The 12,929-nt window shown below is 38.0% G+C and overlaps 1 protein-coding gene across 8 annotated transcripts in view; it reads right to left on the bottom strand.

Annotated features, from left to right (window-relative positions):
• Positions 1 to 12,929, bottom strand: part of LOC121957110 (syntaxin-binding protein 4) — a 114,393-nt gene that overhangs the window by 36,568 nt on the left and 64,896 nt on the right. For all 8 annotated transcript variants that reach the window (XM_088069554.1, XM_088069555.1, XM_088069553.1 and 5 more), the window contains exons 7-8: positions 10,208 to 10,331; positions 8,310 to 8,451 (exon numbers count right to left, since the gene is read on the bottom strand). In XM_088069554.1, the coding sequence (XP_087925680.1) occupies positions 8,310 to 8,451; positions 10,208 to 10,331 (266 nt within the window). The remainder of the gene's footprint in view (positions 1 to 8,309; positions 8,452 to 10,207; positions 10,332 to 12,929) is intronic.

Genomic DNA, 12,929 nt, shown 5'->3' with positions numbered 1-12,929 from the left:
GCATGTCATTCCCTCTCTCTCTCCCCCTTTCACACTTAAGTTGTACAAACAAATAAAGGTGAAAAGCCCCCCCAAAAAAGCATACCTAAACAGACAAGTAAAACTGTATGCACACAACGACAGTAAAGGCTTGTATCCACATCGTGTTTTTTCCTCAGCGCCACCTTTTTTTCAGTTGTTCTCTTTGGAGGAGACGTGTATGCAGCTGCCCAGAGAAAAAGCACAGCACCCGGTGTCTTTTTTCAGAGCACTATGGCATTTTTGTTCAGTCACTCCCAGTGAGTTTAAAATTGCTGAACTTTTCAGATAGGCGCTGGTTTCGTCAGTGCTGCTCCTTTATGAGCAGAGACAGCCCTGAGTGTTGCTGGTGTGTGTTGTGCTGTAATCACTGTAAGCTTATTGTTTACTGTGTAATTTCACATTGCTACTGTTACTGCACTTCTGTCCTCTCTATAATGTTTTTTTTCTTGATGTTTTTCTATTATCTGTTACCTGGATATAAATTAGCAGTCCTGCAAACTCCAGCATATTTTCATTTGTATTTTATACAGATGGTCATTATTATGCTGCGTCCCTTTTAAATACACGTTAAATAAATAAATACATAAATACATAAGTTAGCTTCCCAGCTAACTTTATTGTTAAGGTATTGTCATGGAAAGACATCCATGCACCGTACGTCATAAAAAAAGAATGCTGGGAGTGCTTTTTTATGAAGCGCCAGGATAAAGGAACCCTGCTAACATTTTTCTGCTGAAGAAAAACTCTTTGTGGACACACATTAGTTGATCAACATGAAAGCAGGAAGTGAATCTGTGAACTGTATTAAATGTTTGAAACACACATTTGGGGTAATAATTGTATTGTTTGCTTTTGTTTTCTCTTCCATATAAGTTCAACTGACTTTGGATTTGGATTCTTGGTGATGTTGCTGCTGCGATGGTGGAGCATGAAGCTACTGCGGCTCTGCCAGGAATAGCATCTTGCTCCATGACCAATAGCCAGAACTACATAAAAATCAAGTCCTAGAATGATCCTTTAACCCTTTAAAATCTGAACAAATTGGTTTGACATTTTTCAAAAACATTGGAAGAGGACAATGAGCAACTTAGGAAGAAATTACCCCCCAAAAATAGCAAGAAATCAGTAAAATGTACAAAGAAATTACCAAAAAAGTTAAAAAAACAAATAAAAAAGAGAATTACCTGATAAACTGCTTTAAAAAGTCTAATAATTCTCTAACATAATTTTAAATGTAATTAGGATAATTATTAGCACAACTTTTCCCTAGCTTTTTTCATAATCATTTTCTATATTTACTCATTTCTTGCAATTTGTGGAACAAATACTTACTAAGTTGCTCATTGCCTCTTTTCTTTTCTTTTTATTTGTGACCTTTACAGGACAATTAAACAGTAATACACATATATATCTGTCCATCTCAAACTCTTGAACACTTGAACTAAGGGAGTGTGCTTGCTATAGATCTTCACAAAAAAAAGAGGTTGATACTGTAGTGGGGTCATACAAAGACTTCTCTCAGTGGGGGTATAAATTTGATCAGTTTCTTCCAGATTTGATAAAATTTATTCCTTTGAATCCTCAAGGAGAAGGTCAGCTTTTCCATTTTAAATATTTCCAAAATTATTCCGTACCAGTCCTCCAAGTTGGGTTCATTGCCTTTTTTTTCACAAGTTTTTGAATGCTGGAGGCCTCCTGTGAGGCTGCACTGTTCAGCACTTGTTGCCTTGTTTCTGTCAAACATAAATGTGGGTGCACAGCTCATCCATCACATTTAACAGCAACTTCCTGTCAGGATAAATGGAACATTTACTTTTTGTCAGCCCCTGGCTTATAGCCAGTCTCACCACAGAAACAAACAGCCCGCTGCTCTCAGGATATAAAAACTAGATGTGTAATGAGCCACAGATTAACCCTTTGAAACCTGGATCAACATCAGCTTTCTTGTGCTGCCTTCAGACACCTTACACAGGCAAAAACATGTGAAAAAGGAAATCAGCAACTTGGCATATACTGTCCCGCAAATTGCAAAAAGAAAAATAAAGGTTAAAGGCGACCTGCGAAGCAACCAAAAAAAACCAAAAAAAAACCCCAAACAAAAACAAACAAACAAAAAAGGAAAAAATATAGAGAAAACTTTGTTCAGAATAATCAGGAATATTAAAATTAGGTTACGGAAAAATATGTATTATTTTATCATTTTTTCAGGTCCTGTTCCTGTTTTTTTTCTTTTTCATTGCTTTTTTTAATTTTAAATTTTTGGCAACTTTTCTTTTCTTTTTGGCAAAATTTCTTGCAAATTTTTGGGTCATTTCTTGTTAAGATGCTCACTGCCTCCTTTCCAAGTTTTTGAAGAAATCAAACCAATTTGCTAAAATCTGAAAGGGTTTAAGTTTAACAATATTCTACAATTTTTCTTTTTGTCAACAAATCCCACGAAAAGAACAAAACCATCAATGCTAACAAGTGCTGTGCTTATCCAAAGCCTAATCATAAACACCCCAATGAGCCACACTGAATACACACACTATAGTTTATCTGGACTCAGTCCCACACACACCATCCTATTAATGGATGAACTCAAAAGAGCACCAAATGTGGATTAATCCACTGCTGAAAATAGTCCCCAACATATGCATATTTTGCTCGCAGTCAATAACCAGCTGTTTTAAGAAATTGAAATATATGAAATGATATATAACAATATATGAAAAGTATATGAAAATATTTTTTTTTGACATTTTTCGAAGGATTAATGTCCTCAGTGGGACTGAGTGCCACATAAGATACAGACTGCAGGTGCTGCTGCTCCTGTAGCTTGCCAATCTACCAAGACAAATCCTCTGCATTGTACGTGTGTGTGTGTGTGTGTGTGTGTGTGTGTGTGTGTGTGTGTGGTTGATGCCCTCAGCAGAGTCCTGGCTCGGTGGCTGACCTTCACACTTGGTGTCGTGTGTCTGTATGTTCTGGGACTGTGGGACTTGTCTAACAGAGCAGCACTGATACTGAAACAAAACACACACCAACAAACACACAGTGTTTAATGTTCCATAATCCAGCATGAAGTCCGAATTATTCAGCAGGATTTCATGAACACACAGGACTGTTGTTTGTCATCATAAGTTAATTTCCTTCAGGAGTCAAGGTGACACTACAGAGAAATACTGGCTCTAAGCCGTGTTATAGGAAAAACAAGGACGGAGTTTTGGCATAGAGTACTTTGATACGGTACTGTGATATTATGATTATGACTTATACAGTAGTATTGGTAAAAGGATTGAGTCCCTGAATTAACACACGGCTTGCAAACTGCAAACACATCAACTGCTCAACTTTTCCCATATAAAACCTATTTATCAGAATCCACCTTTTTTTCATAAAATCTATCAAAGACCTTTGCGTGTAAATGCTGCACAGCACTGTGAGCCTAAACTTAATCTCTGAACTTAATTGTCTTTATTTCATGGCTATCATTCAACTTTTCAGTGATATTCTTTCAGTGACATTCAAGTCCTAAAACTTCACCTTATTCATATGCATTTAAGCTAGCACTGAAATGTAGCATCAGCTTTTCCAAAAACATATTTTTAAAAATATTTAATTTAATTTAATTATCTTTTTAAAAAAAATGATTGTTCTTTTTTTGTATTATTCAACTTTTCAATGACATTCATAAGAATTAAGCTATTCCCACTTTTCCAGCTTTTCCTACTCCTTCATCTTCTTCTCACACATTTCAGCCTGCTTTGCGGTGTCACAGCAGCTTCTCAACAAGCTTTAATATATTACACATCTTGTCATTACATCATTGGTATCATTCAACTTTTTAATTACATTCATTCTAATTTAACCCATTCCCAATTTTGCAAAAGTTCAAAGTACTTTACCTTCTTCTTAGTCATTAAAGCCAGCACTGCTTTTCAACATGCAGCATTCACACCCACAGTTTCTTAAAAAAATGCATTCTCTACTTTTTACTTGTAATAATTGAACATTAATAATTTTCCTCATCACCTGAAATTTTATACATATAGTACGTATACATTTACCTCAGTTTACTGCAAATAACACAATACAGATAACACATTTGCAAATTGCCTTACAGTTTTTTGTTGTTTTTAAGAGGATTTATTATAAATGCGTAGAGTGTGAGGTGGTGATTGTGCTATTAAACTCCAACATTTGTGAGCAGCCCTGGGTGCTGGACGCTTAATGTAAAGCAGCCTTTGAACTGTGCTACTTCTTGCTTTTTACTTTGAATGTTTACAATTTTCCAGATCACTACCTGTATTCATTCATTCATTTGTCAGTCACTGCTCATGCCGATGACAAACACACCTGTCACATTTGCGTTGATTCAAAAACAGTACTGAGGCAATTCAAAATTAAAATGCACAGGAAATCAATTTGCACCAGTGTGAGAAGTCTTCCTTACTTACTTAAAGAGTGAAGAACCTGCCTTGGCAAGTTTCATCAACCTTTAATTTGGCACTACTGAGTGCTAAATCACAGCAAATTCAAAGTGACACAGTCACAACCCTTCCTAATTGCTCCTAAAGCCCACTTAAAGACGTCGGCTGCATCACTGCAGGACGACACACATTGACGATTGCTACTTTATAAGGTATAGGTATAGGTAGTTCTACCTATGTATGTAAGGTGCGAGTGTACATTTCTGGCATCATTCAATGCAAACCTACCGTATGTGTGTGTTGTTCAAGTGTGTGTTACACTAAAACTTGCCTTTTTGTTAAAGATTGGATAAGCCAAAAGAGTCAAAAACCTTGACACTGAAAATGTGGAAAGAAGAAATGATGGCAACAATTGCATGTGAAAAAACGCTTGGAAAATGGAACTGGAAAAATTGATTTTCTAGAGAACAATGGGACAGTTTCAGCTGGTGTATATTAGAAGACTAGAACCTGATATTGTCAAATGTTGATCAATTGTTTAAGCACATCTGTGTAATTGTACGTTATGCATTTATGATGCCTTCTGCATTATTGTATCCAATGTCTGCCACACTTTTATTAATGTCTGTTATGTTTCCTGCCTGTTTTGTTAATGTTTTGTTAGTATTTATATATTTATTTTTATTTTTCATGTTACCATAAAAGACAACAAAAGTTTAAATTACAGAAAAAAAGATTGGATAAGCCAAAATGACCAATTGTTTCTTCTAAGGGATTCATAATAGTTTAAAAAAATAAATACAATAAGCCAATTATGAACCTTAAAGCAGCTCTCTGTGACATTCAGAGTGTATGAGTTGTCTGGACATGATTATTTACATGGAGGTGACTGAGAGAATAGCAACTCATGGTGCTAACTCCAAAAGCAGCACTTAACAACAGCAACAGTGCTGACAGAGCTAACAGTGTTAACTGAGGACAGAACTGGAGGGTGGGGCTATGCTTCCGCAATGACACCGTCCTGACATCAGCAGTAGCTGCCGCATGAGCACAGTGCAGAGTGGAGGTGGTGAGCTAACCAGTGGGATACACACGTGTACTAACATGCACACAAGGCCGGACCAGCTTACCACAACAAACCACAGAGAAGCTCAGATTACAACACAAACACAAACAAACACACACACACACACACACACACACACACACACACACACACACACACACACACAGTATAACTTCATTCTCTATTCAGGACACCATGACTCCACTGTGTCTTTCTATTGCAAATAATGGTTTTCTGCTATAATAATGTCCTGAATGTCACAAATAAAACCTAAAAAAATGTGTTTATGAATGTTTATAAAATATTTGGTATTGCACAGTTTTCCATATTATATCAAAGTATTTCATTTCCATGACTCAACTGATTTCAGTGTTGAATTCACTAAATTCACTTTTAACTAAGAAAAGTATCTGAAAACCATTTCACAATAAAACATGATAAAAAGTATGAAGATTCACCTTTTAGAACAAATATGGTGAAATATACTACAATGAATGAAAAATAATAATAATATGGCAGATTAAAAATGGATTTTTAAACATATTGGTTAGTTGAATAAATTATTTGTTTCCAAAAATATTTTGTTTTCCCGAGGATAATATTCACTAATGGGCAAATCTCACATTTCAGTTATGAGCCAGTAAAGTTAGTTAACAGTCCTGGTTCTTGGAAAAAAAAAAATTACAAATGCATGGACCAAATTCAGCAACAACTCCACTTTCAGTTGATGTTACGCTTAATTATTATTACTTTCAGTTTATACTTTCAAATAATGTTACCTACAGCTACATTTTACATTTTCAGTATAAGACTAAAACTCAAGTCAGCTGCCAAAAATACAGCACCCAAACCCAATCATATCACTGTACATATGCTGGACAGAGACACAGGATCAGCAGTCTGTGACCTGAGGCATAGCTAAGCAGTATTTTACACTAATCTAAAGCCAGAGCTGCAGAGGTCTGCACGTGTAATCTTTTCTTTAGCTTTGTCCGTGCCTCCTCTGCCTTCATCAGGCTTGTTCACTTCAGTTTCCTACAATTTGTCCCTCACTGCTGCACTGCGTCCATCTCAGTCAGGTTTTATCCTAGTGGTCCTTCATGTGATACAGCGAGCATACCAAACTGAATTTGTCATGCTCCTAAAGCTAACATTATGATTGTACTGTTTTTACCAGACTGCAGGTTACTGTTCTGTAATTGATCGAAGTCTTCAGACATAAATCGCCTTTTTTAGAGAGAGAGAGAGAGAGAGAGAGAGAGAGAGAGAGAGAGAGAGAGAGAGAGAGAGAGAGAGAGAGAACGGGCATATACTTTATACATAAAATGCAGCTTTAAAAATACACTCCTGATTTTTTTAAGCCCATTATAGCGGCTCTAAATCCCAACATTAATAGTCTCCTTTCCTATTTCATCATCGTTTAATTGTTTCCATCCAAAAAAATACAAAATGCAGGTAGATTTTCTGTTTGGCAAACAGATCTCGAAGGTCACACTGGCGGGTAAATGTCTGTACCAAAATAATAATGGACTTTTCGGGGTGTATGCCTCCGCTGCTCCTAAGCTGCTCCTGTGCTGCCTGTGTCTCACACACACCTACGCTGGTGCCGCAAAACCTGACCTCATTGAGTGCTACTACTTTTGCAGCACTTTTTATTGTGCGGGACATCAGCTGATCTGCTATCACTTGCTACCGGTCTGCTGCTAACTAGCATTGCACGCATTTTGATGACGTTAATGAAATAATAACAAAGAAGCCATATAGTTTGAACCTAGAGAGCAAACACCTTATTTTTTTCCTACACAGTCAGCAGAAGCATGTTAGCTTCACGTCTTCTGGTCTTTCCGTTCACAATAAAAGCCTTGAACATGTCAGAAACTCTTTCTAACAATGTCATTTCTCTAGATGGCAGTACCTTGGCCTCTAGCACATCTGTAAGGAACCTCTGAGTTTTATTTGATCAAGATTTATCTTTTGCCTCCCATATAAAACAAACTTCAAGGACTGCTTTCTTTCACTTGCACAGCATTGCAAAAATTAGACATATCCTGTCCCAAACAGATGCTGAAAAATTAGTACATGCATTTGTCACCACTACGCTGGATTACTGTAACTCCCTATTATTCTGTTGCCCCAACAAATCTCTTAGGTCTCTCCAACTGGTGCAGAACGCTGCTGCACGTGTTCTAACGGGAAGCAAGAAAAGGGACCATATTTCTCCTGTTACAGCTTTGTTGCACTGGCTCCCTGTGAAATCCAGGATTGAATTTAAAATCCTCCTCCTTACTTACAAAGCTCTAAGTGATCAGGCTCCATCCTATCTGTCGCAGCTCATAGCTCCTTACCAACCCTCAAGATCACTGCGCTCTGAAAACGCATGGTTACTTGTGGTTCCCAAAGTTTCCAAATGCAGGACAGGAACCAGAACCTTCAGCTACCATGCTCCTCTTCTATGGAACCATCTTCCAGTTTCAGTCAGGGAAGCAGACACCGTTTCAACTTTTAAGGGTAGACTTAAGACCTTCCTCTTTAATAAAGTTTATAATTAGGGCTGGCTCAGGTTCCCTGGACCTGCCCATAGTTAGGCTGACATAGGTTTAACCTGACATAGGTTTAACCTGACATAGGTTTAACCTGCCGGGGGACTTTCTATAGGGGTACTAAGGACCTTTAAAATAAAGGTCAGAGAGCAGTGTTAGTCCCCACTGCTCTCTGACCTTTATTTTAAAGCCATAATAGCTCTACCTGCAGTACCTGCCGTTTTGGGGTTTATTGTCTGTGTGTTTCAGTCTGGTGGTTTGATTTCTTACCCGGTGACAGTCTCCTCCAGACAGCACCTCCTGGATGAAGACAGCGGGGCCGTCGGGCCTGTTGGAGCCTCCTCCGATGGTGATGCCCAAACTGCTGGATCTCGCCACTGAGATGAGCTGAATCACTCCTTCACCTGGATGACTGAAAACAAAAAGACACATAAGCATGTCCATCTTTGAAGGAAAGGGAAGGAACTCTGTTTCTGTGTATGAAGATGTGTCAAGGATGTGCGAGTGCACTTTTAGTATTTTTGAAGCCAGGGGTTTGCCACAGGCTTACGGTGTACATAAACTTTTATCAGGCCTCCATGGCATTACTGCCAGGCACAGTCACAGGTACAGGCACAGAGTGACAAAACTGCCAATATAAGATAAGATTTGATATGATACGATACAATAAAATAATCCCTTATAGGTCCCACAATGGAGAAATGTGCATTATTACAGCAGCAGACAGATATCAAAACATGGTAAAGCAAATAGATCAATACAAATTGTATAAACAAGATGCAAAACTAAAATGTTCAAATTAGATTATACATTTTATTATTATAACAGATATCACAGTGTTGGTCAGTTTTTTAGGCATTTTTATTGCAATAAAATTGTAGGGTAATCTGAAAATTACTAAAATTGTTGCTATGCTGTCTCAGATTCTGAGTTTATCATGATTCTCTTTCAATGTTTCCCCGGAATTAAAATCTATTTTTAAGGTTTGGGTTTTAGGAGGGCAAAAGCTGATGACCGACAGTCAGCTGTTGATGCTGTTTGTCAGAGTGCTTAATGACCATCTCCTTGAGCTGCTCTCCTCCTGCTCTCTGTGCCTGGTTAACAAGAGCTAAAAGAGCAGCAGTGGCCAACATCTAACCCTGAGCCGTTAAACAGTCTAAAACCACCACATCAACACTCACTCAAAGCTCAACTCTGTTTTTCAATAACGTTAGCCATGTGATGCCAACGGGTTGCTCTGTCGTATGCGTATGACTCTGTCCCCGGCACAGAGCTCAAACTCCTGCAGCAGTAGTCTCATGATAAACTGAGAGAGTTAGAGGAAGAGAGAGCAGGGCAGCTGCACTGAGGGAATCAACACACTGCACACAGCTCTACAAAGAAATTAGATTTGACCCGTTTTAAATAGTCAAATTTGTAATTAAGTTGCTGTGATCAGACAAAAATTGCAAGGTTGTGCAGGAATCATGGAGATTAGCTGAATTTGAATTTATTTTTACAACACTGACGTCACAGCATCCTGGAGGGACTGGTTTGTGTATATGAACATGAAGATGAATAATGTTTTAGGCCATGTCCTAAGTAACTCCATTGGACAATTTTTCCTCCACAAATCACCGTCGAGTCTACTACTTGGTCATCATTTATGAGAAAAATGTTAAGGGGATTCTCAAAAATGTTTGTTAGAATAAAACCATCCAAAATATTCACATTAGTATTATTGGTCATGCTTTAGATTGCTCGGGGAGGTACCACTTGAATTACACTATTTACTTTCTCAAGGCTCAAGATTCACAATGGTTTATTGTCATTTCAAAACATTAAGGTATGTGAGAGGGAATGAAACAAAGTACTGAGGTCCAGGTAAAAGCAGCTATGAAATGGGACACTATAATCTAAACAGTGAAAGCAACAAATAAATACAATGACATAAAACAATGGAATCTAATGCTAAGCAAGAACAAAAACAATACAAATCATCTAATCATTCTCTGATTAGTCGGCTGGTAGATGGTGAAAAATGATGTTAATGGTGACCTTAAATTGAAAATTTGGAATGGTTACCAGTCATATATGTGCAGTATATATGTGTGTGTGTGTGTGTGTGTGTGTGTGTGTGTGTGTGTGTGTGTTTGTATGTACAGCTCAGCGTTGGTTGTGGTTGTTACCTGAGGGAGCGCAGCATGGGCCCTCCGTTGTTGTACACGTTTTGAGAGCCCGCTGGACTCAACAACAAAGGACTCTGGGAGCGAGACGAGGAACCTGATGATGTGCTATCCAGGTAACGGCCTCCTTCAGAATGGCAAGTAAGAACAAAAGCACAAAATAGACAAAGAGTAAGTACAGTCATTTACCCCTTTGACACTTGGATCAGCATCACTTTTCTAGTGGTGTGGTCAGATGCTTTTTAAGTATTTAACCCTTTGAAACCTGAGCTAACTGGTTTGATTTCTTTCATAAACATAGGAAAAAGGCAATGAGCAACTTGCCAAGAAATGTACTTGAAATTTGTTGAAAAAAATATTTTTAAAAAGCTAGGAAAAAATGTCCAGAAAACTATATTTATAATTACCATGATTATATATTTAAAATTACGGTACATAATAATAGTAATAATAATAATTTTTTTTTTTTTTTTTTTTACTTCACAGTTGTTTTTTGTTTGTTTGTTTGTTTTGGGGGGCTAGGTGGGGTGGTTGTGCTACTCTTTTTAGGTACTGTACTTTTTGAAAAGTTTTGGGTCATTTACCTTTAAGTTGCTCATGGCCTTCTTCCCATGTTTAAAAATTCAAAATTGTAAAAGTTCTGGCTGAATACTTCATATAAATACTTACTTATAAGGATGAATAAGCATGAAGATGAGTGGTGATAAGCAAACATGACAGTCTCTATATATGTGTTCTTTGAAGAAGAATAGTTTACAAAATAGATTTTAACACATTTCAGAGTTACTGCACCAAAATAGAGTGCTTTAATAATTTGCTGCTATTCCAGATGGCTGCAGTGTTACTGAGGCTCTCCACTGAAAATGTGTATGTTCCTCTTAAAGGTTTTTTTTTTTAAGTCTGAGCGAAACTAAGCACTGAATAATACCCAATATGCTGACCAAACCAACTGCCGCGCAGCCCAAATACGCCCCGCTATGTTTTTTATCCACTGCCTGAGGTTAACATCTGCCTCTGCTCTGTCCTCACATTCAAAGGTGCACCTCACAGTGGGAGCTTATTCATGCTGAAATTCAGCAGTGTACAGGGATGTCATGGACACTTTGATAAAAGGAGTTGAAAAGATTTCATTCTGGGAGCTATTACACACACAGCTCCTGCTTCTGGCTGTTAGAATGGGGGCACCATGTTGTTTGTTAACATGAATATGGTGTGGCTGATTAGATCTCCAAACTAGGCTTAAATAAGCATCACATTTCTCTTAACATCTTCTGCAGCATAAACTAAGTGTTTTATACTCCACTATTTGCACCGTCATCCCAAAAGACTTAACACTGTAGCTTTATGTAGCTCTTCTTAACGTGCAATCAATGGTAAGTTCCCCATGTGTCCTAATGCAGTTAAGCAAAGAACATGGACCACTATGGCACTATGTTACCCGACATATAACTCTATTCACTGTTTCTAGCTATCAGAGATGTAGCCTAACAGTTTATGTCAAATGACAAGTTTTGGCAACAGTTGAGTAAACTGTAAAATACTATTTGGTTTCTGAATATCAATGTGACATGATTTTTTTTTTTTTTTTTTTTTGCAGTGAAATGAGAATATTTTTCTCAGAAATGGTGCCAAATATATTTTGCAAGTCTGAAGTAAATGTCAACTCATGGCTTGAAAGTCATGAGTCAATAAAGACCAACAAGTCCCAAGTCAAGATTAAAGTCCAGACCAACAGGTCCAAGACTGGAGTCAAAGCAAGACCAGCTACTTCCAAGAGAAGATCAGCAAGTCCTTGGTCAAGTCCCAAATCAAAACCAACAAGTGTCCAGTCTCGATTCAAGTCCAGACCAACAAGTCGTGACTCAAGTCAATACCAAGCAGCAACTTCCAAGGGGGAAAATGAAGCCAATGCTGAAGTGCCAAAAACTGCAGTTCCTCTAATGGCCACTTGAGGCTGGCTCCAACAGAGTCAATCTCCCCAGACCACCGTGTTAAAATGCCCAAGTTTACAGCAAAAATAAACACGCTCCTTTACAGCTCCACCCTCTCATCCAAATATGATCACTACTGGCTCCAAAAAAAAAAAAACTAAGTTGACCACAGCCAAAATGCCAAACTCAAATTCAACAATGGGTGAAATCTCAGAGCCTACGCCAATAATTTTACACAGTCTATGGTCGAGGGGAACAAGTCCCAAGTCTTAACTCAAGTCGAGACCAATAATTTTGAAGTCAAGACCAACAATGCATAGGTCTGGTCTTGGGTCAAAATCAGCAAATCCAAAGTCAAGACTCAAGTCAAGACCAACAAGTCCAAAGTCTCACCTCAAGTGAAGACCAACAATTCCCAAGTCTCACCTGAAGTGAAGACCAACAATTCCCAAGTCAAGACCAACAATGCCTTGGTCTTGTCTTAATTCAACAGTAACAAATCCCAAATCTAGACTCAAATCACGCCCAACAAGTCCCAAGTCTCAACTTAAGCTGAGACCAATAATTTCCAACTCAAAACCAACAATGTCTAGGCCAGGTCTTAGATCAACAAATCCCAAGTCTAGACCAGTAGGTACCTGGTCTACTCCACAGTTAGAGCCAACAAGTGCTGAGTCCTGGTTCATTTGTGAACGAGTCCTTTATAATCTTCAGTAATTTAAAACTTCAATCTGTATCTTCCACATAGACCGCACGTTATCAACCTTTAACTACAGTACTACAGAAAAGATGGT

This window comes from Plectropomus leopardus, chromosome 18 (genome assembly GCF_026936395.1).
Source record: "Plectropomus leopardus strain MGB_pleo_1.0 chromosome 18, ASM2693639v1, whole genome shotgun sequence".
Taxonomy (NCBI): Eukaryota; Metazoa; Chordata; class Actinopteri; order Perciformes; family Serranidae; genus Plectropomus; species Plectropomus leopardus.
Note: the sequence above shows the minus strand (reverse complement) of the source record. Positions and strands in the feature narration are given on the sequence as shown.